Source organism: Aplosporella prunicola, assembly GCF_010093885.1.
Source record: "Aplosporella prunicola CBS 121167 unplaced genomic scaffold K452scaffold_10, whole genome shotgun sequence".
NCBI lineage: Eukaryota > Fungi > Ascomycota > Dothideomycetes > Botryosphaeriales > Aplosporellaceae > Aplosporella > Aplosporella prunicola.
In genome coordinates, this window is record NW_022983538.1 from 195,318 (window position 1) to 220,574 (window position 25,257).

The window sequence follows — 25,257 nt, forward strand, 5'->3', positions numbered from 1 at the left end:
GAGGGAGGGAGGGAGGGGGGAAGGTAGGGTGGTTTGAAGAGGGTTTGTTTTTTGTTGTCTTGTGTTGCTTTGCTTTGCTTTGTTTTGCTTTGTTGCCTTACAATGTGTATGCGTGTGTGTATGCACGTGTGCGGGCATACCTACCTACCTACCTACCTAGGCACCTATTTACCTGCTTATCGAGACATGCACCAGCCCACCAACCCATCTACCCACCCACCAAAAACCTCGCACCCATCCAACCAACATCCAACCAACAATTAACCAAACACTCATGCACCTACCTCCCCCAACAGAAACAAAATCCACCTACTCACCTACTCAACCTTCCTCCCCACGCCAACCAAGTCCTCAATCCCAGTGACCTTCTCGCCCCGCTCCCTCCGCCTCCGAAGTTCCGCCTTCACCTCCGCCACCGCCTCCTCCATGTCTCCCTGCGGATCATCCGGCAAGCCCATGAACGTCTCTGCGCTCTGCGCCCTGCTAAGCCCGGGCCGCACGCCCAGCGCCTCGCCCAGGATCTTCTCCTCGAGCAAATCGTCCGCCGTGACGCCGATGTCCGGCGCCGCGGTCGCGGCTTTGCGGAGCACGGCCGGGCGAACGGGGGTGCTGGCATTGTTGCCGTTGCTAGAGGCGGTGTCGGCGCCCGATGCGACTGCTGAGGCGTGCACGGCGTTGTCGGCCCCGGCGCCTGGTCCCGCGGTTTGCCCTTGCGCGTTGCGCTGCTTGAGGGCTTGCGTGAGGCGCGGCTTGAGGGGCGAGGCGGTCGCGGCGACTGAGGCGGCTACGCCCACCACGGCGTAGAAGTAGACGCGGCCCCAGACAAGGAGCGACTCGGGGAGTGTTAGGAAGATGAAGGGCGCGACGGTGAAGGAGAACGCGAGCTGCGTGATCAGCCAGGTGAAGATGTCGTAGTAGCGCTTGGTGGGGAGCGGGGTCTGCCCGTCGGGGGTGAGGAAGAAGGGGCGCACCAGGCGGCGCGCGTCTGTGGGGAGCGTTAGCAGCAGCGAGACTGATTTTTGGATTGGGGGTCGACGTACTCTTTGCAATGGTCTGCAGGAAGCTGGCCAGCACGAAGCTCATGTAGTAGCCGGGGTAGAAGCCGTGCCAGAAGGCAGAGGTGACGAAGGTGGCCATGCTGGCGCGGAAGCCGGGCTTCTTGCCCTTGGGCGTGACACGCAGGTACATGTAGTTGCGCAGCCAGAGGTTCGTGTTGATGTTCCAGTTGCCCAGGTACGCGTGCGTGTTCTGCGCCAGCTCAATGCCCAGCGGCTTGACGTTCTGCAGGCGGTTCCAGTTGACGCGACCCGTCTTGGGGTCGACGCCCTTGTAGCCAATGCCGGACAGGATGCATGCACCCTCGGTCAGGTGCCACACGCCGTAGTACTTCATACGCGTAGCGAAGCCCAGCATGTGCAGGTAGTAGACGCGCTTGAGGAAGCTGTGCTTCATGTACTCGTCGCCAAGCAGCAGGGAGGGGTAGTACCAGCCCGAGAACTGAAGGAACGCAAAGATCCACACAAGACCGATGACAAGCTTCCATGTGGCGGGCGTGCCACTGCGCGGAATCTTGCGCTTCTTGCGCGTCGGCGGCGCCTTAGCAGGGTCGACGCCCGGCGGCAGCTCGAACATACTGGTTGTGAGCCACTGGCGGTAGTCGACAAAGTCGAAGGCGGGGCCCGCGAAGAGCGAGGGGAAGAAGAGTACGTAGCCGGTGTAGTCGAGGATCGAGGGCAGCTCGCGGACGGCACGGTCGCGCTGGAACTCGGAGAGCTCGCTGTCGGGCAAGCGGCCATCGTGGACGTTCCAGCAAAAGGCCGTCAGCTTCATGATGAGCACCATCTGGGCGCCGGTAATATCGACGTTCTCGGGTTCATTGCGGAACTGGCGGTCCAGGTGGTTGACGGACATGTGGCCCATGAGGAAGACGAAGCCGATCCAGGGCATCAGCGGGCCCTGGACATACTTGGCGATGGCGTAGGCGCCGGCCGAGCTGATGGCCAGGGTACGCAGGCCCTTCCACAGATCAAACAGGCCGATGAGGTAGAACAGCGATACGCTGAGTATCGCGTGAGTATGGGACGGGGCGCGGTGGAGGGGGGGACGGGACGGCGCACGCTATGATGAAGGCGTTCTTCTGCCATGGCTTGGAGTCGGGCACTCGCTTCAACACGCCAGCCAGAGGGTAGGAGATGAGGAAGGAAGCAATGAGCTTGACTGAGGGTGGTTAACTAGGTAGCGAAGAGATGGGGAGGGGCAGCAAGACGCACGCTCATCGGTCGAAGCTCCGAGCAGGTTCGCAATGTATGCGAAAGCTGTGAGACAAGGGAGTCAGCAAAAGGATTCGGGGAGGCGGGCGACAGGGGCGCATACGAGCATTGATGTAGGGCAGCATGGCGGGCAGTGTCGCGCATGATGGTGCAAGACAAAAGCGCGAGCTCAGAGTATAAACCGCGGACCGTGACGTGTGAGGACGCTGGCACGGGCCAAGCAAGATCTCGAAGCTCGACAAGCTCGCAAGTGCAAGCAACTCTCCCCATAAACACCCTGGGTACCGGTAATGGCCTCGCTCTACAACCTCGAGCCGCAGCCCACGGCCAAGGTCCTTCTGCGCACCACCGCCGGCGACCTCCTCCTCGAGCTCTTCGCCAAACAGACCCCCCGCACCTCGCGTAACTTCCTGCAGCTATGCCTCGACGGCTACTACGACAACACCATCTTCCACCGCCTGGTGCCGGGCTTCGTCATCCAGGGCGGCGACCCGACCGGCACCGGCCAGGGCGGCGAGAGCAGCTACGATGGCGAGCCCTTTGCCGATGAGTTCCACTCGCGCCTCAAGTTCAACCGTCGCGGCCTGCTGGGCATGGCCAACACGGGCACCAAGGACGACAATGGCAGCCAGTTCTTCCTCACCCTGGGCGCCACCCCCGAGCTCACCGGCGTCAACACCATGTTCGGCCGCATCGAGGGCGAAACCATCTACAATCTCATGAAGATGGGCGAGGCCGACTTGACCGAAGAAGAGGGCAGCGAGCGCCCTCTCTACCCCACAAAGGTCACCGGCACCGACATCATCGTCAATTACTTCGACGACATGGTCAAGCGCACGCAGATAGCTCAGCCGCAGGTCGAGGAGAAGAAGGGCCCCAAGAAGGTCAAGCGCAAGGCCGCGAAGCAGCTGCTCAGCTTCGGCGCCGACGTCGACGACGCCGACGTCGCGCCCGTGGCCAAGAAGCCCAAATTCAACACCAAGCTCGTCAGCGCGGGGCCCGAGGACGCTGCTGCTGCTGCCGCGCCGCCCAAGCCCAAGCCCGCGCCAAAAGCCCGCGCCGCGTCCCCGAAGCCGCTCAAGAAGCGCACGCCCTCGCCCTCGCCCCCGCCAGCGCCGGCACCAAAGCCCTCAGAACCGCAGCGCGCCACGCGCTCGCCCTCCCCTTCGACGCCCTCCTCCGCCTCGGCCTCCCCCGAACCCCTCAACAAGATGGACACGCTCCTGTCGAAAACAAACGCGCAAATCGCCTCCCTCAAAGCCAGCATGAAGCGCTCGAACCCCACCGCCTCCGCCGCGCCCGCAAAGCCTAAATCCGCGCTGGAAGCCATGATCCCAGCGACAGCGACGCGGGGGCGCAAGCGCAAAGGCGGCGGGACGGGAAGCGCAGCCGACCAGAAAGCGCTGGACCTGTTCAACGCGTTCAAGAGCAAGCTGGACTCTGCGCCGGCCGAGGCGCCAGCGAAGAACGACGCGCCCACTGGCGCACCTGTGCCCGCTGCGCCGGGCCCGCAGCCCGCGGACGCGGAAGCAGACGCCGAAGCGGCACTCTGCGACCTGCACTTCATAGCCAACTGCCAGTCGTGTCGGGCGTGGACGGACGGGCCCGAGACGGCGGGTGCGGGCGGTGCGGCGGGGGAGAAGGACGACGACGACGCGGGCTGGATGGGCCATGCGCTGACGTTTGAGAAGGATCGCCTAGGCAAGGACTTGGAGTGGAAGCGGCGGAATGAGGAGGAGCTTGTGGTTATTGATCCGCGGGAGAGGGAGAAGGAGATTGTGGGGGAGAGGGGGAAGAAGGGGAGGGGGAAGGAGAGGGAGAGGGAAAAGGGGAGGAAGTAGTATGGTCGGCATAGGCGGCGGACATGGGCATACCTGGTATGGTCGAACAAGTGCAGCAGAAGCTGTGTTGTATGCTGTGACAGCGGTAGTCGTTACGTGAGGGTGATATCCCGCTCTTCCGTCCATCCTATAAAATGAAAAAAACAACACAAGCAGCACAAACAAGTTTGCACAAAGACAACGAAGCAAGCGCGCCATCCGCCTGCCCGTCCGTTTATGTAGCGTGCTATCTTGAAATAAAATGAATGAAAGAGCCCGCGCTCCACGACGCAATCCCGCCACGGCACTCGGCCCCGCCGCCCCCGAGCGGCCCGATAGGGCCCGCGCTTCGACTTGCTTGGCACCGCACCCGCCGCGGCGACGACGCACGACGCCAGACGCCTTCGATCAAGCTTCAGCCCACGCCCACCCACGCACACACGTCCGCAGCCATGTCGGTCCCACGCAACCGCATCCTCGCTCTCATGGAGGTACGTCGCGCCGCCCCTCTCGTTCTCGAGCTGCGGGCGCAAATGCTCGGGCTCAATTGTTCGAGCTCAATTGCTGTGCCCTGCTCTGCTCTGCTGGATTCGATGCAATTCAATTCAATTCCCTGCACACGACACAGCTACCTTCTCACACCCTCCCCCCGAACCCTCCACCACCACAACACACTAACCTCCCTCCCCGCAAACACAGACGCAATCCCGGATCTTCAACACAGTCTTCAACCCCAGCGGCGCCAGGCAAGGCACCAAGATCCTGCACCAGCGGCTGAAGGGCCCCTCCGTCGCAGCGTACTACCCGCGCCGGATCGGGACGTTTGGCGAGCTCGCGCGCTTGTATCCGGAGTGGGAGGGCCTGAATATCGATGAGTGGCATCGCGAGGAGAAGATTGCTGGGTATGTTGCGCGTTGTTGTGCTTTGTTTCCAAGAGGAATTGGGAGAGGTTGGGTTTTGAGTGGATTGGGGTTGGGGTTTTTGAGAGTGCTGGCTAATTTCTTTCTCTTTTCTGCGTACAGGCTCAAAGCACGAGGCAAAGGCGCGCCTAAGAAGAAGCGCACCGCGCCCGAGGCGACCAAGCACGGCCAGCGCAAGCGGAAGTAGACGGGACGGTTACGGCGACGGACGACAGCTACGGCGACGGACGGCGGCGACGACGACGACGACAACGCGGCGCTTTGCAGCGCGCGCGCGTGCGTGCGTGCGTGCGCACTACAGTCAGACAGATGGACAGATGGCATCGGCATCGGCGGCGTTTTTTTGTTTTATTTTGCGGGATACGGCTGCTTTGGGAGGGCGGTGGCTTTTTCGGGAGGGGAGAGGCTTGTATGGCGAGAAATGCACTTGTTGGCTGCCTGGTCTGGGACGTGGATTGAATTGGATGTGGACATGCTCGTGAACGTGCGGGCTAACCAACGCGCTCGAAGTCGTGCGCATGCGGCTCGTCTCGTCGCGGCAAGTCAAGTCAAGTCAAGACGTGACAGTGTTATTGTATGCATGCAGTATGCACAGACAAACGGCTATATTTAATGCAGCGGCACTAATACCCTAACAACAGTTCCCAGAGTAGCCAGAACCCCCAACACCATGCGAGGCCTCCCTAGATAGTCAGGCAGTTTGACTAGAAAAAGCGGCGGCTATTTAAGACTTTCCAGCCGCGGGCACCTGGCCCTTTTTCGCCTTGCTCTTGACCTCGGTCCCCGGCGGCGCCTTCAGCGCAGTCAGCACCAGCGCGCACACGCCCACCATGCCCGCGCCGCCAACCGCGTACGCGAACTCGCGCCCGGCCCACCAGTACAGCGAGCAGAAGATGAGGGGGCCGAGGGAGCGACCGGCTTGGCCTGCAGGAAAACAGAAAACATGTTAGCAACACATCCACAGTAACAGGGCGTCGTGATGGGAGCAGGGAGCAAAAAAACGTACCAAAGCTCCTGTGGTTCCCCAGCTTGCCGCCGCGCTCGCCCTCCGCCGCCTCGAAGCTGCTCAGGCTGTTCAAGCCGGTGACGACCGTCGCGCTCGTGACGGCCAGACACGCCGCCGCGGCGTACAGGCCCTTCTCCGAGTCGACGCGGCCGAGCAGGAAGAAGCCCGCCGCGCACGCCAGCACGCCCGTCTGCACGACGCGCAGCGGGTGCAGGCGCCGCGTCACGCTGCCCTGCAGGATAGACGCGATCAGGCCGATGAAGCCGAGCAGGCGGCCGGACTCCTTGGCGCCGTAGCTGAAGAGGTCGTACGTCATGAAGGGGAGGGAGAACTCCATGCCGCTGAAGAAGAAGACGAAGATGAAGTGCGTGAAGTTGAGGAGGGCGTGGGAGTTGGTGCGGGCGCGCGCAGCTGCCGCCGCCGGCTTGGACTGCTTCTTCGAGCCCTTGGTGCTGCCGCTCTTGCGCGAGCGGACGCTGGGCAGCGTCTCCGGCAGCGCGAGGTACAAGTACAGCGTCTCGGTGACGATGAGCAAGAGGGAGAAGCCAGCGGCGGTGGCGAACGGGTTCGCGGCCACGGACGTAATGGTGGACAGCCAGGCGCCGAGGGCGGGGCCAAAGGTGAAGGCGATGGAGAAGCAGGCGCCCACGAGCGCCATGGTCGCTCCGCGCTGCGAGTCGTCGCTGATGTCCGTCGCAATGGCCATGGCCAGCTGCACGTTGCCCTCGCTCAGCCCGCCGACGACGCGGCTGGCCAGGAAGGTGCGGAAGTCGGTCGCCGCGACCCACAGCGCCACGCTCAGGATGTTGCCCACCATGCTCCACAGCAGCGCCCTGCGCCGCCCGTACCGGTCTGACAGCTTGCCAATGATCGGCGACGCAATGGCTTGCAGCAAGCTGAACAGCGAGCCCAGCGCCCCGCCCAGCAGCACTATGTCATAGCGGTCGTTGATGGGCTTGGCGAAGGCATTCTTGTACGCGTTGAGGCCGGAGAGGACGCGCGCGAGGACGGTGGGCGAGGCGCCCGCAATGGCGCGGCGCGCTTCGTGGTCGCGGTAGAATTCGAGGAGCTTGGGAAAGAGGGGTAGGATGAAGGTGAAGGATATCTAGCAAGGCGCAAAGGCAAAGTTAGCAGCGGCGCGGAAAGGTCGGATTCGCAGGGAGCTGTATGTACCAAGTCCAGAAGCAGAGAAAGGAACAAGACGCGCAAGACCTTCTTGCGCATGTCTTTGGCGGCCGGCGCGGGGGAAGACATGGTGATGACGGAGGTGGTGGTTACGTAGGTCCTCGTAGTAGCGTAGCTATCGAGCTGCTGCAACCAAGCTCGACACCAATGGAGGAAAAGTCTGGAGAAACACAGCTCGCGGAGCAGAAAGACAGAAGAATGGAAACAAGGGAAACGACAGCTAAAAAGGGCAACCCATCGGATAAGTGAAAGCTATTTACGTGTCTGCTCAGCTCAAGCGACATGTGCAGCAGCTGGTGTGATCGCCGGCTAGCGCCTGTTTCGAGTAGCCGGCTATTGGGTTTCGCAATGTCCGCGGCCCCACGATACGGCCGAGGGGCCAAACTTCCGTCCACTCGCCTACCCCCACACTTGGTGTTCAACGTTGCCTGATGACCACGAAGCGTGGTGTGACGGCTTCCGACCGCACTGCCTCGCCACTCGCTGGCCAAGATGGGTGCTGGCATGGCAGCCTGGGCACGAGAGGGGCAAACTGCCGCCCGCCGGAGTGCATCCAAGTCGACGTCCACTGTAGTCTGTGAGCGGCCATGGTAGGTGCTGTAATCGCGTTTTCCTTGCTCTCATTTCCTGTCTCGGAAACAGTGTTTCCTTTTCCTCTCAGGCCCCCTCAGTCAACCTTTTCCCTTTCCGTTTGTCCGTACACGAGCTGCTCCGCACATGGCTGGAAATGGCAATTTCATAACAGAGTCAAGACTTTCCTACGCTGTCATTAGCTTCCCCTTTACAGAGTCATGAGACGTCTTTATCCGGTCGATGTTAAAACACTTACCATGGGTTCAACTGCTTTCACGCTATGATGGAGAGCATCTTCTCCCAGCCTGAATGAACGGATTGAGGGCATGTCGATGCTGCAACGTTATGAGGTGGCACCAAGAGGCTTCATCTTGTCGAATTCAAAGACTCACGGTGGGTCCGAATGCTTTCATGCTATGATGAAGCATCTTTTTCCAGCCTGAATGAACGGATTGAAAGAATGCCAATGCTGTAACGCTACGAGATGCATCACGAAGCTTCACCTTGTCGAGGTCGAACACTTACCATGGGTCTAAATGCCTTCATGCTACGATGAAGCATGTTTCTCCAACCTGGCCGTACGGATTCGGATCTTGTCGACACTGGAGTACCATGACATGGCGGCGAGATGCTCTGTCTACTCGATATTAGCCTTCTGCCGTATGTCTCGGTGCTTCCATGCTATGATATGGCGTCTTACCCCAACCTGGACAAACGGATTCGAAGCACGCCGCCACTGGAACGCCATGACATGGTAACAAGGTGCTCTGTCCATTCGATACCAAACTTCTGCAGTAGGTCTGGATGCCGTCAATACAAGCCTCGGAAGTGTACGTTGCTTAGGGACTGGACTATGCTTACGAAGCTAGAGCGCCCTTCTCCAGCCTGGATGAATGGATTCCAGGCATGCCGGCACCAAAACGCCATGGCAGGGCACCGAGCAGCTCCATCCAGCCGATATCAAACCCATGCTGTGGGTATGAAGCCTTTCGCAACAGGGCCTTGGACGTATGTTCTGGATGAGACGAAACCGTGCGTGCGAAGATGTGGCGGTTATCAACGATCTGAACAAACGGATCTGTAGCATGCTAAGGTTGGGTACTGTGGGATGGCGACGCGCAGCTGGGGCACCATGAGATGCTGCCGTGCGCGTTGAGGCTTGCGGCGCGGCAGCTGGAGGGGAGTGAACGGGGAGTCGCATTGCAGGTGAGTGGCAGCTTCCTTGTATAAGAATGGATTCAAAAGTTTCCCGCGCGTCCGCTCTCCGCCTTTCCTCCTCAAGTCCATCATCGTTAGCCATGGCAGATATTGTTATTACAATATTAACACACTTTATCATTTTTTTTTTTTTTTTTTTTTTTTTTCACTCTTTTTTTCGCCCGCCGGGCGTTTAATAGATACCCCGAGGACTGGCCGGGCGGCGTCCTGCTGGCTCGGTTTCGTACCGAGCTAGCAGACGCTGTGGTGAGAATGGAGAGAGGTCGCGAGTCCCCTGATTTGCAGCTCAAGTGGCGGATGAGGTTCGGCTTTGAGTTTGCCTGTTGGGGCTGGGCTGCATTGACGGGGATCCTCCTCTCCAAAGGTGTAAGTCTGCCTAGTTTGGTTCGATTTGAAGTTAAGTTAACATTGTGTAGGTTGAGTGGCTGCTCAAAGCCTTCGTTGCGTGGTGTATTCGTTTGAGCACCACGTTATGGAGCAGCTATTCGCACCGTCTCCCACACGCCCGGGGTAAGTCCAAGGGTCGTTAACAAAACATAAATAAACCAAAAAAGAAAAAAGGTCAGTCAAAAGTATGCCATCCATTCACTCTTCTGCCTTACTGGCTTCGTTGGCAGACCAAAAAAATTATAAAAAACAAATCAAAAAAAAAAAAAAAAAAAAAAAAAAAAAGAGAGAGAAACAAGGAGAGAAAAGAAGAAACAAAAGAAGAAATAAAAGAAAAGAACAGAACAAAGAAGCCACCCACGATCGTCGCTCAAGACTGGAACCTCCGAGCCGGGCCGGAAGTAAAACCCGACAGCTGGAAGCGGCTGTGACGTTGTCTGAGTCTTCATCTCCACACAAAGCCTGTTCGACGAAGCTCCGGAGATCAAGATCACTGTTGCCGGTATCTCTACTAGCAACAACTCCGCTGCGTCCCAGGGATTAGCATGGCGGCTGCTAATACTACCACCTCTGTAGCCTCCTCCAACTCAGCTACTAGATCCAAACTTTCGGCTCTCATTCTCCAGCTTGATATCGCTGTTTCCCCGCATCCCTCAGAAAAGATTTTCGGTTTTGCAAATACTCAAGTCTACCCAGCGACAATGGACACTTCACATTCTCTTATCTGTCCGCCTTGACAGAACTTGAGGTTGGATTGGTGTTTCCTTCAGTGGCGATTCGGCCTGGACTTCACCTGTGGCACCGCAAATTACCAAGTCCGCCTTCGCATGCAACATTTCCCTCCCACAAGGAATCAGAATCCTTCCGCATGCTTCATTTCACAGAAGCTCTTTCAAGAAGTTGGACAGGATGGCTATTATCCTGGAAATCTCTCTAATGATTAATCTTTCATGTCTCTACAGAGAGAGAGAGCATTTTAAGTGGGCCTAGCCCGCCCTTTTACACCGATCGTCCATTACCCAAGCCTATGAAAAAGCCATACCTTTCAACTAAGCAAAGGTCGATTCATACCCCACCGGATTTCACTTCTACACAATGCATGGATCTGTCTCCTCCATCAAAACACTGTACCTCCAACCGGTCTATTTACATCGCGTGTAGCTTCGCTTCTACACCAACCCATGAGTCTGTTCCCTCTGTCAAAGTATTGTACGCTTAGCCGGACAAAACCCAACCCACATCACGTCGAGCATGTCTCCTATGCCAATGCTTTGTTCCACTCGCTCTGTCGGACAAAAAAGTCCCCAGCTCAATACAACTTCCTTTATACGTCACAGACCGGCCGCCGCGATCAGCTCCATTTGCTGTTGTTCATTCTCTTCTCTTCTGGGATAGCCTCGGTGCTGCTTCCTCTCGGGGTTGGCCTCCAACGCACATTCCAGCCACCGCAAAGGATCGAATATCTTGTCCGGGCCTTCCAATTCCAGGTAAACTCCTGATGATTGCGGAAGACCAGGATCGCGGCGTACCATATGGTGGAATGCAGTAAAACCAGGAAGAGCATGGCATATGAGATGGACTGGCTGCCTAGCAACTGGAAACACCAGGCGAAAAAGGTGACGAGGGTCGGGATTTCCACCATCGTGGAGCAAAGAAACCACTTGACCGCACCAAACCCTGACTTGGGTCTTTTCTTCCATTGTTCTTCAGGGTCAAACGAGCTTCTGAACTCCGGGATCTCTGCCTCCGGCCACCACCCGGTGCCTCTCCAAACGCGGCATAAAACAATCAACAGTGTGGCCCCGACGAACTTTAAGATGCTCGCCAAAACCTCCTCTTGCCACAAAGGCAAAGTGACTAAGCTGCGATTGTCCTGGATTGTTGCCAGCCAAATGACCATAAGGTTGAACTCAAGGAGACCATAACAAAAATCGAAAGTTTTGAAGAAGAAGAAAACCAACAGCATGTATGCCTCGTTGATGATAATGGGTTCAAAGATGAGCAGTCTGAATTGCCCTAGAACAAAGCCTTCCACGTCGAAGAAGCGATGCGACGGTGGTGTGGGATAAATGCTGTCTGAGAGGGAGTGGCGATAAAATCCGTGGGGCGGCATGTTGGCTCAGCTTTTGGCCTTTGGAGGGCAGTAAAAGGTGTACTTTGCTGGTTGTGAGGGACAGGGCGGTTGGCCTTATTTGCTTTGGATCGGTTTTCGGGTTTTTGCTGAGAAGTTGAAGGAAGGATTTGCTCTTACGAATGGGGAGGGAGAAGTGAGCTTTTTATTGTGTGGGATGGCTCGGCATTTGGGATTTGGCGGAAGACACTGCACTTCGGTACCATGGTTGTTATCGGGGATGTAGAGTCACCAACCAGACTTGCCTATCACAGGTTTAAGTCCTTTCCGTAGAACATATTACATTTGACTTTGGTTCAGAAGCAGGATAAAGATTCATGCAGTGTGACCTTTTACCCATCGACAATCCTTCCGGTGCGACGAGCTGTTTCCTTCATTTTCATCCTCGCTGGTCAGCAGCGAGCGCGCAACGTGTCATGTTTGGGCAGAACTCGTACAGCATGTTTGACGCGCATCACTGGATGTCTCGAGAGGATCGAGCTCGCCACATATTCACGGCTTGTAATTTGAGGTCGTCGAGTTCACTTGGTCTTTGGGACTTGGAACTGATATTCGAGTGAGTATGCGTTCCATTCATGAGTTGACTATTGTGCTTGTCTCTTGACCGTTTGACTGATGTCTTAGTTGACGGAGAAAGCTTTTGCTGAGATAGACATGTGGAGGCGGCGGAGATGAAGTGAAGTCACGCGAAGTTATGTTTTACTTCTTCCCTGCAAATGTCGACCTGTCTTTAAAGGCAGTGTAGCTAACACTGTCAGCTGATTATTCGATACCGCCTGTGTTCTGAATAAAAGAACCACTTTGAAAACCAGCGACGATCAGCTGATTGGTGAACAAACCTCTATAAATTTCCCTGCAGCTTTCCGCGTTTAGCGCTGTCAAGCGTTCTGCACCCAGTTGCCCAATATCCGAGCCAGATCTACCACCTTCTGGAGCAGGGACATCAAAGGCTTGTTCTTGGCTCGGAAAACGAACGCTGCAAGGTCGCAGTAGCTATCAAGGTACATATCTGGGCTATGTAGTTGCAAATTTCTTCTTTCCGGATTCCGCATAGGGCTGAATTATGCAAAGCAGAGGTCTCAGAGAACCGGCTTACCTATTTCAGCTCCAACATCCCAAAGCCCTGTGGGGGGTGCGGGATGCATAGGACAGACATTCCACACATACGGAGTAGAGGAGAGAAGAGTATCCTTCTATGTCCGAGCCGACATGCATGCATGCAGATTCTGTTCTTCACATATCAAATACTCCGTAATCCGGACCTGGCACAGTACTTTTGTAGCGCGCGCTTCCAGCGGACAGTCACACCATGCTGCGCAGCGAAACGTCTTCGACAGCTCAGCATGAGTGCGTTTGCGCAAAAGGTGTAGTGAAGGTGATGAAGGGGCGTTAGGGCTTCGGGCAAAATGATTGGCTTAGGTTTGCTCGGGGCAAAAAGAAATTGCAAAAATGCATCAGCCGCGAATCGAACGCGGGGCCCATCGATGGCAACGATGGATTTTACCACTAAACCACTGATGCTATGGACTTGATATGCTAAATAAATTTTTTTGCATAATTATATACTACATTTTAATTTTTTGCAAATATCTACCGGCCAGCTTTTCTGGCGGCTTCATTTCTACGTCTCAGCTCTTCTCACCTTTGTCAGACATTTCTTCTTCACGCTTATCTCCCGCCCGCATCAATTCGTAGCCCGACTGCAGCTTACACAATCGGGTCTTAGTCTAATTTGACTCCGTCTGGTCCACTGCGATACGAATTTACGTGGTGGATTCAGCGCTGCTGACGTCCACACGTTATTGTCCGTGGTCATCGACAAACGTTTCAAACGGCTTCAAATGATGCGCCATCATTAAGCACCACTAGTCGTTTCGATCGGAAATGTGCCAAATACTAGCAGTGACAGCTTTTGGCCCGACAACTTCAGACGAGAAGCACATTCGAGAATGGCAATGGCAGACTTTTCTGCACTGGAATGAGTTGATGAAGCGAGTTCCTATGCAAGAATCAGGCATTGAGGTAGGTCACAAGGATAATGAAGGTACAAGATATAGGCCAATAGTATGCATAACTTATGAAATTTGATAGCCGCCAACAACTACACGGTATTTTATCCATTCTGTGGGTGGAGGATCAAAATTAGAATATAGATATTTGCCCGATGACGAGTAGTTGAGCAATATAATTAGCTTCAATTCGCCAGAGCCTCATAAGTAGCAAGCTTGATATAAGCCCACAAAGACAATCTGCATTCTGCAACAACTCTTACACCAAAGGCTTTTTGTAACTACAAGACCTTTACGTACAGCCGAAGCTCATGGTATAATCAACGAAACAAAACTCAGAAGTTACGTAAGTGAATGCACGTTGGGCACTCAACGAACGTATTGCTCTAAATCAAAAAAAAAAAAAAAAAAAAAAAAAAGCATCATGCTGACAACAAAACCCACGAGCCCTGCTTTAAACTGAAACGTTTCGTAGTTTGACAGCCACATCAACACCGCTTTGCCGCATGAACCAGTGATTTTTGATCTTCCATTCCTTCTTCGGGTCCGAGAGCGTAAACTGCATCCCAGGATGTCAGCAAGCAACACAGTACGCAGATATTGGGAAACACTTACGTCGTATCTCGAGAAGATGGTCGCCATCGTCTTGTATATCTCAAAAATGCTTAGCTCTTTCCCCAAGCACACTCGCCTGCCGCCGCCAAAGGTGAACAAAGAGTCGTTCATGCGTTTAACGCGGTCAACATATGCGTCTTCATCTTCATCGTCGACGCGCAACCAACGATCAGGGTTCCACGTCTCGGCATCTTCTCCAAAAATCGCTTTGTTAAAATTGATCATCCAAGCGTTCATCCCGACAACGGTTCCGCCAGGAAGGAAGTCTCCGGACGGCAGTGCAAGGCCTTCTTCCGGAACAACGCGTTCAAGCATCAAAGCAACCCCAGGATGAATCCGCAAAGCCTCTTTGATAACGGCCCCGAGATATGGCAATGTTGATGTCGCGGAATATGTGGCGGGAAGCTGAAGCTGCGCTGCGTCAAGTTCGTTCTGCAACTTTTTGAGAGTCTTCGGGTGTTTGAGCAGGTAGTACGTGATGGCTACCATGGTCATGTTCGTGGTGTCTGCTCCAGCCAAGACGTTGAGTATCATCCAGCTAACGACAGTCTCGTCATCGACGGTCGGATCCTTCTTCTGGATCTGGAGATAGAAACCAAGGTAGTCGTAGTTGCCTTTATCATTGGTTTCTTCACTGTTCCGACGTTCGACAAGCCTCTTGAAACAGTAGTTGGCTGCGTCTTGGAAGGTTGGGGGACCTACACGATGAATAGGATTCTTGTCGAGTAATTTGTCAAGGAAAGGTACTTGACCAATCTAAAATCCGGAAGTTAGTGTGGAGACAATGAATCTTATATAAATATGCTTACCACAGCGAAGTAGCTTATAGCCTCCACTGAGTTGTACAACAAGTCATCAATATCTCCGCCTTTTTGGAGAAAGCCTCCTTTGATAGGCTCGCTGAACGTGACCTCTGCCATTACATCCCATGCATCTGATGATTAAGTCAGTATAGTTTTGGATACATATTGTTTATGGTAGTTAGACTTACAATATAGGAGCCAGTCTGAAATATCAAAAGATTTTTCAGTCTTGACAAAGCGCTCATCAAGTGCCTTGCACAGAGCATTCAAGCTTCTGTCAATTTGTCCTTCGAGCTTCGAGACTGTTGAAAGCTTGTAATACTTCTGGATCGGTGCTCGTAATTTCCGGTGAAGGTCCTTGCTGCGAGTGCCAAACATGTTTTCTATTGTCTTCTTGCCCTGTGTCACGTCATTTATGGTGTACATGTCGCTCTAAATATACATTTTTAGCATAAAATTTAAACGGATTGAGTATTGCTCAGGAACTCACTTTGGCAAAGTTTGTTCGGCTCGAATAGACAAGCTTCAAACACTCTGGGTCACTCAAAGAGACCGTGTTCGGTCCAACTCTGACCACTGGGCCATACTGAGCGTGGAGTCGCCGGTGCTGCAGGTCAACACGTCCGCCATATGTATCAAAAAGGCGTTGAAATTCTGTGAATTTAGCAAGAAGGGGTCCGGGAATGCGGCGCAGAGGTGAGGATAGATACTGATAGGCAAAGTAACCAACAGTTGCAAAGAAAAGGATATATGCAAGTCCCATGGTCTCTGGTGCGATTGATACCAAGACGATTTGTTGGTAGTGGAGAGGCTTTCTGGCCTTCTGATCGAGTGCGCACCGTGAAATTTATAGGATCTATGGCCAAAGGCTCTCACGGCAGAGAAGGTCAGAAGACTGCAGTCCAAGACAAGCCACTGTTCTTGCCACTCAGAAAGTCTTTTTATAGCAAATGGCTTTGAAATAACAGTGAGGATTCTTAACCTACTGATATCATACCACCAGGGTTTAGTCGGGAGATCCAATAAAATTTTGAGATACTAATTGCCCTCAAGCATGTTGTGAGGGGAATAAGTGGGGGGATGAAATCCCTTCACCAGTATCCAAAGATCACCATGCAAGGTGCTGAATATCCTGGCCCCCACAGATGTTGTAGTCGCAGCATATTTCTGTATCACGTATACGGGACGAGTGGTGGGCAGTGTTCAAATCCCATAGGATCGTAACATCGCGCACTGACGCACCACATTGGTTGATGTCAGCAATAGTCGGTGACTACTAGAGGTACTTATCCTCCGGAGCCAAGATCAAATGATAAGACTAGGCTTGTAACACCTTACGCTGACTTTTGAAGTGAGTTGTATGCGTTCATACCCACTATCACACCTGCGAGCGAGTTCCCGGAATTTCAACACCCGCATACCCGAGGTCAAGGAACACGCCGCGCTAGCGAAGGGACCTGCCTATGAGGGTCAAGGGAAAACACCAGCGGGACGGTTCGTCCCGCCTGTGGGGGCGAAGATGCTGATATGACCCCATATTTGCAGGGCGGGGTACATCGGCAATGACGCGGCACATGGAGTTGAAAAGAAAAGTATACTAACCGACCGTTACAGCCTTGAAAGAACAACCACGCAACAATGATTCGAAATATCGACGTACGATGGTAGAAACATGTGCTCATAGTGCTTACAATAGATTTCGTCTTAGGAACGGAGTTTTGACGAAAGATAGAGCTAAGGCCGAAGATCACGAGGCGCCACTGACCGATGGTTCACTTGAAGGATTTCAAAGCAGTTTGACGGGTGGTCATCAAAATGGACAATTCTAGGTCCTGGTCAAGTTGTGTGCCGGTGAGCTATCTCTGGTGAAATGCCGCATCTTATTTCAAATCATTCGGTCACATCGGTGTTGCTGAGAAATCCTGAGCGAAATTCCGTATTGAGCTGAGAGACGTTTTACTTAGCCACCGGGGATTGAGCAGCTCCTTGTCCTTAATGTCGAGATCCTTCGATGCTGATATGACTTCCGGAGGGAAGACATTATCATATGATGAGCACTGCCCTGAGACTGACGAGTGTGGTGGCAAATGCTATTCCTAGAGAACAGTGGTGTAGATTAGGTAGAAGCATCGGTAATCAGATAAGCGTTTGACGCAATGTCCGCCGTCGCATTCGCAAGGTTGACGAGGGCTTTATCTGGACTGTTGATGTTGTCAAAGTGAGCAACATATCTTTGTTGGGAGGGGAGTTGTACTCGATGCCTATAATCTCAAAAAGACGCTGCAGAAAGTCTCCGGGGATGCTGTCGCACTATGATTCAAAAGTGTAGATAGCCGAAGTGTTGCAAATTTATCCACAAAGACGACATGGATGTGAAGTTGTTAATCTTATGTAATGTCGGAAATAAGCCCTATATCAGCCTAGGCAGTCACGCAGCCTCCGCGGAGGTGACACTCGTGATCCATTGATCACCTGACAGAAGGACGAGAGCGAGGCATGACAGGGATGATTGATTAGCATTCTCTATCTAATGAAGATAAATGAAAGGATGACTTTCTGCAACCCGCGTTGTTTGCTTTGGGGGTAGAAATTGGACAATGACTTAAAGAGCGTCGTAATTGTGTACATGAGTGCGTGTGTTTTGTGAATTCTTTTTCCAACCTCATTCCTTGACCTCCCCCCCCATTTGAATGTAACACGTCCTCAGGACAAAGAATGAAATGCACCATCGATTGCGGCCTTCCCAGCATTATATTTGAAGTGAACAGACCAATCCCACGATTTGACGGCGGCCTGAGTTTCTTACATTTGCGGGGCGACGGTCGTAAAACTGGTTACCTGTACCGTCACAGTGCTGGTTAGGGAGGGATTAGGTGGTGGTGGTGTCACTCCAGGTCTGCTGATGCTGGTGGTTGTCGTTATTGTTGTCGTCGTCGTGCTAGTAGGGCCAGTGGGGGTTGAGAACGATGACGATGAAGGGGAGCAGATGCTTATACAAGAGCTGGTACTAGGGCTGCAGCATGGGTCAACCGGTGTTTCTGAGGTGCAGCAGGTATTCTGTGCCACATCGCGCGCGACGTTGTCGTGCTTGGTGACCACTTCAAAAGCCGGGGAGCGACGGACCGAAGAGCTGGCTGTAACCGTTACTACGGTCACCACGGTAGAATATGAAGTAGGTCCCGAACTCGTTGGGGGTGAGGTGTTGCAAGATGGTGTCACTGAGGGGAACCAATAGTTTGTCGTCGTGGAGCAGATGGTGGAGTAAGAAGGCGAAGCCGTTTGGACCACCGTAGTGCATATAACAGTTGTCGATACCGGTGGTCTACATGAGGATGTAGTAGGTGTGCATGAAGGCGAACATGGCTGAGAAGAAGTGGTGCAGCTGGAGCTGCTCGTCGAACAACCAGAAGTGCAGGTCTTCGCTGGGCGTGATGCTTGGCGGGGCTGCAAGTAGACCGGGACAAATTGGCTCGCAGTCGATGTCGCGGTTCCCAAATTGATTTCAGTCCCTCCGGTCGCGCTCTGCCCACCTGTGAGGGCGAGCGAGGCCGCCGTAACAAACTGATGAACAGTTAGGCTTTTGTGCAAAGAACAATATTGACAAGCAGTCTGAAATGCGGAGCTTGGTGTTTAGGAACGGGTGCTTACCGGGACAATGGGCTGCAAGAGCGCACGAATGTCAATGGCCACCATCTTGCTTGTCTTCGACACGAGTAGGACGCGTTGCTCAGTGAGAAAGGATGCCTAGACGGCATTCAGGTTTTGTATGATGGGACGGCAAAAGCATGTGACTAGCTGTCCCTAATGTGCCGTCTGCCAGACCCACACCATTACAACATGACTTGCGACCTGTTCTAAGAAATCCAGATAGATCGTAGAGGGCAGGGTGAGCATCCGGGGTGGGAAAACGATAGTGTATGGGGGCGTGGATCCTGCGGCACTAACAGATATACCACCATGGTATCCTTGACCTAGTCGAGGGTAGACAGGGTGAAGAAAGGTGTGTTGGATATGCCATAAATAAACAATATACGTTGGGGCAACCGGCACCCAACGGATCGGTTGTTTAAAAAGGAGTAGCTCGAACCATAGTATGATATCAGATTTAAAAAGAAAAGCCTCGTGATCTCCTGCCATAGGAATACTGGTAATTGGTACGAAGTTAAGCAGACTTTCGGTTACAGCGCGTCGACAGCCAATATTTTTGTGTCGTCAAACGGAGCAGCGGTGAATGTAGAAATGAGATGAGTTCAATAAAGAGCAGAGGTATAGGACTGTTGGCGAAACAGAATGTCACCTTACCTTATTGGCCGTAGCCCGCCGTATCAACGGTCTTATTCACCTAGGTACACTACGCGTAGGGAGGCTTGGCGAACCATGAGACATTTATATCTCAGTCGTTGCGTATGTTGAAATAATGTATGACAGTTGTCTTAGCAAATAAGAACCAGGCGGGACATACTTCCTTCAACAAAACAACTACGCAACTATCTGTCTAATTGGCCAGCCATCAGCAAGTGCTCCAAAAAATTAATCATGCAAGAGAAACTTACTGTTTGCATCCCCCGCGTCTCAATGAGCGCAACTAACATAATACGAGACGCAGCAGGGCTGAAGGAATAGGATTAAAGAACTTCGAGGCTATCCTACAGCTACACGTCATTCACTCAACCCCAGTGATTTCATATTTCTTGCTAGAAATCGGCGCGCAACTAGTCGCGCCTGTGGAATTCTCCTCCGAACGCCGATGCTCATGCACAAGCCATAGATTCAATGCCCTGCCAGCACAACCCAAAGTGCTCCCTAAACAAATCGCGCAATCTACTCATCCCCGGGTGACGGTGCACTATCGGCAGGCGCCTCCGCCATCGGGGTATCTTCCGGCTCACCGTTCGGCGCGGATGGTGCGGCTTCGTCCGCATCCTCGTCTTCGTCGTCATCCACAACTCTAGCGCTTTTACGCTGCCTGGGAGCGCTTTCCTCATCTCCGCCCTTGTCCATTTCTGCATCCTCGGCGTCGTTGACCTTGGCAGCCGAATCCTCATTGGCCACCTCAGCGTCGTCATCGTCGCTGTCATGGATAAACTGGCTGGACTTGAACTTGCTCGACTGGGTAGTCTTGCGTTCAAGCTTTCTCTTCTTCTTCTTCCGCGGCTTCTCGTCATCAGAACCGCCAGGTGTCGCTGAGGTAGCTGTGCTAGCACGCCTTGACCTCCGTTTCGACTTACGGCCTGTGTCGGAGCCACTGCCCTCTCCCTCGCTTTCTGTGTCCTCACCCTTCTTCTTACGCTTGCCACCACCGCCGCCTCTGCGCTTGGCCCGCTTCCTCTTTTCTCCAGTCTCTGAGTCGGTGGTCATCTCTGCATCTTCTTTCTTACGATCTTCCTCGATGCGCCTGAGCGCGAGCTCGCGGTCGCGCTCCTGGATCCTCTCACGCTCCTCAAGAATCTTGCGTTTGCGCTCCTCTTCGACTTCCAGGGCCTTACGCTTCTCATCTTCGCGTTTTTGAATCTCAGCATCGCGCTTCTTGCGTGCTTCCTGTAATTTGTTGGCGTTCTTCTCCTCGTACTCGCGCTGGTTCTGGACTGCACGGTCGAGTTGCTTGCGCATCGTGTTACGACCCATGTTTGCACGCGCTTCGATGTCGTTGCGAGGGAAAGGTGGGTTAGGAGATTTGGCGATAGCACTGAAAGCCTCGATGGCTGCGTCAAGGCCTTTGGCGGCAGCCTCAACTTCTTCTAACGTCCGAACATTTTCAGGAAGCGTATAGATCAATTGTGCGATCTGGATCTGGACGAAGGCAACGTTGAACTTGAAATGAATCTGTTCCGGCGCAACTTCAAGAGCCTAAAATTGTCAACACATGAATGGAAAGATACAGATAGACACTTACCCGCATGGAGAAGTCCAGTGACGTTTTCATCGACTGGACGTTCTTCTCCTGCTTTCCTTTCAACAGCCAAACCCGTCCAAGACAGGCCAAGATAGTGGGGTCTCGGGCCCGGTCTTTAGACAGAGCTGCTTCGTAGTTTTCAATAGCTCTCGAGTACTGTTTGAGCTCAGTGTAGACATGGCCAAGGTTGATGAAGACGCTGGCGTCCTTCAAGGTTTCCTTGACCTTGGTCAAAATTTGGACACCGGTAGCGTAGTCCTTTTTGTCTTCAATTACGGCAATCGCAATACCTTGGGCGGCAAATGCGTTGCGAGGATCCAGCTGCAGAGCCTTGTCGAAGAATTCAACAGATTTCTCGTACATCTTCCGGCGCTTCTCCTTTTCTTGGTCCGTATCTCTCCGCATCTCGCGCGCAATTGCGAGATAGATGTTGCCCATGCCTGTCAGAGAGTACCGGTCGTGCTTGTCGTACTGCTGGAGCGTGTGTTTGTAGTGACGTTGCTCTTGATCCTCGTTGATGTTCTGCGTCCGCTTTTTCGCTTTGCTGAGATACCAGCCATACAAAGACCGAACCTCGAGATTCGAGGGCTCAGCTTTATAGAGTTCAGACATGGCTTTAGGACCTTCGTCTTGTGGGTTTTGACGGAGCTTGATGTAAGTGAGCCGCGTGTTGGCATCAACGTAGTCAGCATGGCGTTCTAGAAGACCTTGGTAGACCTTCTTCGCCTCATCCATCATACCCTCGGCTTCGTATGTCCTAGCCAAACTGTAACTGATGGTTGTGACCAAAGCATCAGTATCGACATCCTTGTCCTTCTCTTGTACTTTGATACACGCGTTCAGTGCGGACTGGAATAGATCCCGAGCTTGACCGAATTTCTCGGATTGATAATAGAAGCAACCCATGTTGTTGAGCAGCTGGGGAGGCAGGTTCTCACGCAAGGCCGCTCGCATGGCTTCTTTATCCTCGATGTCTTCTGGCCGCTCGTCCTCGGGAATTTCATCAATTTCCATCTGTTCGACCTGTTGCAGGCATTCAAGACTCTTTTCCGGGTGGTCGGTCTCATACAAGCGGGCCAGGTTTAACAGAACCGCGGAGTCAGGAGAAACCTTACGCTTGGGATCTCGCCATGACGTCCGGACGTTTTCAAGTAAAGAGACGGCCTTCTTCAACTCGCTCGATTTGTCTTCTTTGGAGTTCGAAATTTGAGCGGAGAATACCTCTTCGGCGTAGAGTGTGCCGAGAAGTGTCATGGCCTCAAGACTCTTCGAATGTTGGATGATCTTTTCCAAGCGGAACTTGGCACCATCAAAATCCTGCATCAAAACGCGAATCTGAGCAGCCCCAAACTTTGCCGGAAGGTAGCCCCGCTCATCTCCACCACGGGCTTGGTCGGCCTTGAGGTAAAACTCATTGGCCTTTGAAATTTCGTTCTCATAATGCTCTTTGCGGGCAAGTAGGTACCAGCCATCACTGGCGATTGCATTGACATCTGTCAATTCAATAGCTCTGCGGGAAAGCCTTTCGACTTGGGTCATGGCTTTCCTCATGAGGAAGTAGCCGCCAAAGGTGGCACAGGTAAGCGGAAACTTGTCGTCTAGTTTGAAGGCTTGTTGGGTGTACTGTGTCATGGCCTTCTTGTAGATCGGAGCAAAAGCGGGATCGGTAGTAGGATACTGCGAGGAAACATTGAGATGATAGAGTCCGAGCAATATGTTAGGAGTTTTAGAGTCGGGGCACTAAAATCACGGTTAACAGTGGCCAGATTGTTGGATGCTGTTCGTCTTACTAGTTCGAGTGATCTCTGCCAAGCACTCTTTGCATCGTCTTTGTGCCCCAACTGCCAGAGGCAGCATCCGATACCGATCCTTGGGTCCGGGTCGACGAGATCCGGAGCACGTTCCAAAACAGACTGGTAGGCTTGCAAGGAATCGCCGTACTTGCCCATGGAATACAACACTCTGGCCTTGCCGAGAGTAGCCATTAAGTTCTTACCACCGTATGCCCTTAGCGAGTCATCGAAGCACTTTGCGGCCTGGCGCAGCGCATCGATACGCTCAGAGTTGTCTTGACCGGACTTGGAGGGGGGCAACAGTGACGCCCGCAGCAAATAGAGGACTCCTCGCGCAAGGAAAAGGGGAGGGTATGAAGGACTGATACGCGACGCATCGTTGAGGTTGCTGGTTGCTGCCTGAATCCAAGCTTCCTTTGTCTTGACGTCTGTAGCTCCGTCTGCATACTATTAGTCGGGATCCCGTAGTGATTGCTCATCAGCGACGGGCATGCAGTCATACCTGGTTTTACGCGGGGCGCCTCGCGACACTTCCAAAGATGCAACCAAAAGAGAGCGCTCAGAATGCTCAACTTCTCGTCAGCAGATCCCCGAGTAAACGCATCCAGAGCCTTCCGCAAGACGTCAATGGCCACGGTGACCTTGCGCTGCTTCGCATATGCCAAGGCAATGGTCATCCATGTGGATTTTACGACGCTTTCGTTTTCCAGCAAGATGCAGAGCTCGGTGGGATCGTCGGCCAAGTCCGTAAGGTCCAATTCAACTTGTTCGACAACGTCTCCTTCGGACACGGTGACATCGATGACGCCGGGAATATCCGAGAAGCGCTTGGACTCGATCGCGCCGTTGGCCTCGGAGTGACCATTAAGGATGCCGTTGGTGGCCATGACGGCGGCCGGCGACTTGGGAAAGCGAGACGCGATGCGCGAGGGTCGAGTGAGGCGTTGAAGTGGTAGAGCGCTGTCGGGAGTGCGCGTTCTAGACGGCCATCAAGCGGGTGTCGATGTCCAGGCGGCAGAGGAGCAGTTGAAGAGGTCGATGTTAAAAAGATGGTGCAGTCTCGAACGCGACTGACGAGTCGCGCATATGAAGACAGTGAGCTTGTTGCTGCAGTTGCGGATCAATTGGTCGGCGTCGCTGCTGCTCTTGGCGCGTCGGGGGTCGGCGTTTTTCGCCCGTGTCACCCTTGTTCCACGGGCTGTGACGTTGATCCAGCTGTGAAGTCTTTCGCCCATCCCAAAGCATCATCAAGCAAACAAAGCGAAATTTCCTACTCGAGCCATAGTAGCCGCTCTCAGCATATCTTTACAATGCAGATAGCACGATACCATTTGCCTATAACGCGCACAGGAATAACTTCGAGTCTACATTCTTTCTATGGTTTCACGTGTCCTCGTTCTTTTCTTAACTGCTTCTAGTGGTACATATCCAAAGCTGATTTAACCGTGACCATGCACACAAAGCAAGGCACATTCGAATAAGTCATGGCCGGTCTGTGCCAGCATGCAGCTACACACGAAGACTCAGTCAATAACATTTCACAAGTACTGACTGCAGAGGGTTGCGCGATATCCTACAAACGGCACTTTGTTGCCTGCAAACAAAAGTCGGGTGATGTTAATCAACATCGGGGCCTGAATTTCTTATGAGTACTAATTTAACACCATTGGGTCAGTTTTAAGTATGTTGATGAACTATCTATGGATAAGGTCGACAAGACGGCGACTAGCCTTGAGTAGGGCCTCCATGGTAAGGAAGAGATAAATTTAAAAATAAAGAGACGGACAATGGTCGGTTAATGAAACCAACAAAGGATTCCATTGCGCTGTTGATGTTCCGTTCCTTTCCTAGGGGGAGGCACATCAAAAAACCGCCGCAAAGACAGTCAAAATGGCACGGCAGCAGCATTCCAAGCATGTTGTGTTTGAAAATGTCGAGACGGCTTATGATCTAGGAGTACTGTGCTGTGTTCTGGGGAGGTGATCAATGGCTCACATCCGTTGCTCAGGCGCAAGCTGACCATTCACAGTGTTGGGCCTTTTATATATCGAACTCCCCTCGCCCTCACGCAACGACGATGGTATTGATTACCCATCGAGTGTATTGGAAGCTAGAAAGAAGCTCACGCGGATCTACGAGTAAGCTCGACCAACCATGCCAAAAGCAGTACAATACCGAGTAACACCGGAAAAGAGCCAAATGGTTCTCACTGTGGAACCACCAGTCTGTCAAGTCCACCGGCATAAGCGACAGCCAACGATTTGTCCTCAATTTCCAGCTTGACGAAAGCCGGCACAATGTCATAGTTTGCGGTTCTCGTGTGGTCCACTCCACCCAATCAACAGGCGCCTTTCCAATCCCTTGACGGCCCTAGTGCCCGTTGGCGGCACGGATTGGACCACGCTACCATGGCTTGATAAGGCCGATACTACTCTACGATGCTCTACTGGATGAGGCGTAGAAAGACAGTCGAACTGACGTTGCGCGCGACATGGTCGAAGGCCGGCGAACATCTCATCTGGACCAACTCAAAAGTCTTCGTAAGTTGCTTTAATATAATAAACAATGCAACTGACAGCTCATGCAGGATGGTGAGATGGAAAAGCCGTTGCCGAATGGCTTGCGACCAATCTA

The 25,257-nt window shown here is 53.3% G+C and overlaps 8 protein-coding genes and 1 non-coding gene across 9 annotated transcripts in view; 2 read left to right on the forward strand and 7 right to left on the reverse strand.

Annotated features, from left to right (window-relative positions):
• The window catches only part of K452DRAFT_10709 (uncharacterized protein), a 607-nt gene extending 380 nt beyond the window's left edge, over positions 1-227 (reverse strand). The window contains exon 1 of the mRNA XM_033534975.1: positions 8-227. Coding sequence (XP_033398489.1) covers positions 8-138 — 131 coding nt within the window. The 5' untranslated portion in view covers positions 139-227. The remainder of the gene's footprint in view (positions 1-7) is intronic.
• Positions 17-2,468, reverse strand: K452DRAFT_350529 (uncharacterized protein). Its single transcript, XM_033545665.1, has 5 exons — positions 2,374-2,468; positions 2,271-2,315; positions 2,118-2,217; positions 1,041-2,059; positions 17-985 (listed from the first exon to the last, which is right to left on the reverse strand). The coding sequence occupies exons 1-5, from the start codon at positions 2,393-2,395 to the stop codon at positions 318-320; spliced, it is 1,854 nt and encodes a 617-aa protein (XP_033398490.1). The 5' UTR covers positions 2,396-2,468; the 3' UTR covers positions 17-317.
• An 87-nt stretch (positions 2,469-2,555) lies between these two features.
• K452DRAFT_286405 (uncharacterized protein) lies at positions 2,556-4,282 on the forward strand. Its single transcript, XM_033540287.1, has one exon. It carries the CDS (start codon positions 2,561-2,563, stop codon positions 4,109-4,111), a length of 1,551 nt encoding a protein of 516 aa, XP_033398491.1. The 5' UTR covers positions 2,556-2,560; the 3' UTR covers positions 4,112-4,282.
• Positions 4,283-4,542: 260 nt separating this feature from the next.
• On the forward strand, positions 4,543-5,197 carry K452DRAFT_307699 (uncharacterized protein; the record flags this gene model as incomplete). Its single annotated transcript, XM_033543094.1, has 3 exons — positions 4,543-4,581; positions 4,790-4,992; positions 5,113-5,197. The coding sequence occupies 3 exons, from the start codon at positions 4,543-4,545 to the stop codon at positions 5,195-5,197; spliced, it is 327 nt and encodes a 108-aa protein (XP_033398492.1).
• Positions 5,198-5,734: 537 nt separating this feature from the next.
• Positions 5,735-7,270, reverse strand: K452DRAFT_307700 (uncharacterized protein; the record flags this gene model as incomplete). Its single annotated transcript, XM_033543095.1, has 3 exons — positions 5,735-5,934; positions 6,017-7,121; positions 7,190-7,270. The coding sequence occupies 3 exons, from the start codon at positions 7,268-7,270 to the stop codon at positions 5,735-5,737; spliced, it is 1,386 nt and encodes a 461-aa protein (XP_033398493.1).
• A 3,460-nt stretch (positions 7,271-10,730) lies between these two features.
• Positions 10,731-11,492, reverse strand: K452DRAFT_297315 (uncharacterized protein; the record flags this gene model as incomplete). The annotated part of the gene is made up of 1 exon (XM_033542011.1): positions 10,731-11,492. The coding sequence occupies one exon, from the start codon at positions 11,490-11,492 to the stop codon at positions 10,731-10,733; it is 762 nt and encodes a 253-aa protein (XP_033398494.1).
• A 1,468-nt stretch (positions 11,493-12,960) lies between these two features.
• On the reverse strand, positions 12,961-13,031 carry K452DRAFT_t75. Its single transcript has one exon. It is a non-coding gene; the product is annotated as a tRNA-Gly (tRNA).
• A 942-nt stretch (positions 13,032-13,973) lies between these two features.
• On the reverse strand, positions 13,974-15,700 carry K452DRAFT_307701 (uncharacterized protein; the record flags this gene model as incomplete). The annotated part of the gene is made up of 5 exons (XM_033543096.1): positions 13,974-14,078; positions 14,135-14,890; positions 14,944-15,068; positions 15,126-15,369; positions 15,428-15,700. The coding sequence occupies 5 exons, from the start codon at positions 15,698-15,700 to the stop codon at positions 13,974-13,976; spliced, it is 1,503 nt and encodes a 500-aa protein (XP_033398495.1).
• A 3,659-nt stretch (positions 15,701-19,359) lies between these two features.
• K452DRAFT_248279 (uncharacterized protein) lies at positions 19,360-23,727 on the reverse strand. The gene is made up of 5 exons (XM_033538088.1): positions 23,126-23,727; positions 22,621-23,063; positions 20,831-22,570; positions 19,491-20,784; positions 19,360-19,432 (listed from the first exon to the last, which is right to left on the reverse strand). The coding sequence occupies exons 1-4, from the start codon at positions 23,508-23,510 to the stop codon at positions 19,759-19,761; spliced, it is 3,594 nt and encodes a 1,197-aa protein (XP_033398496.1). The 5' UTR covers positions 23,511-23,727; the 3' UTR covers positions 19,360-19,432; positions 19,491-19,758.
• Between the last annotated feature and the right edge of the window lie 1,530 nt (positions 23,728-25,257).

Bases quoted from the DNA above. Each gene is read 5' to 3' on its own strand.
- K452DRAFT_350529 (XM_033545665.1), bottom strand. From the start codon at position 2,395: ATGCTGCCCTACATCAATGCTC. The intron at 2,218-2,270 runs GTGCGTCTTGCT...AACCACCCTCAG, and splicing joins CGGAGCTTCGACCGATGAGC to TCAAGCTCATTGCTTCCTTC. The intron at 2,060-2,117 runs GTGCGCCGTCCC...CGCGATACTCAG, and splicing joins AAGAACGCCTTCATCATAGC to CGTATCGCTGTTCTACCTCA.
- K452DRAFT_286405 (XM_033540287.1), top strand. From the start codon at position 2,561: ATGGCCTCGCTCTACAACCTCGAGCCGCAGCCCACGGCCAAGGTCCTT.
- K452DRAFT_248279 (XM_033538088.1), bottom strand. From the start codon at position 23,510: ATGGCCACCAACGGCATCCTTAATGGTCACTCCGAGGCCAACGGCGCG. The intron at 23,064-23,125 runs GTATGACTGCAT...AATAGTATGCAG, and splicing joins GGCGCCCCGCGTAAAACCAG to ACGGAGCTACAGACGTCAAG. The intron at 20,785-20,830 runs GTAAGTGTCTAT...TGACAATTTTAG, and splicing joins CACTGGACTTCTCCATGCGG to GCTCTTGAAGTTGCGCCGGA.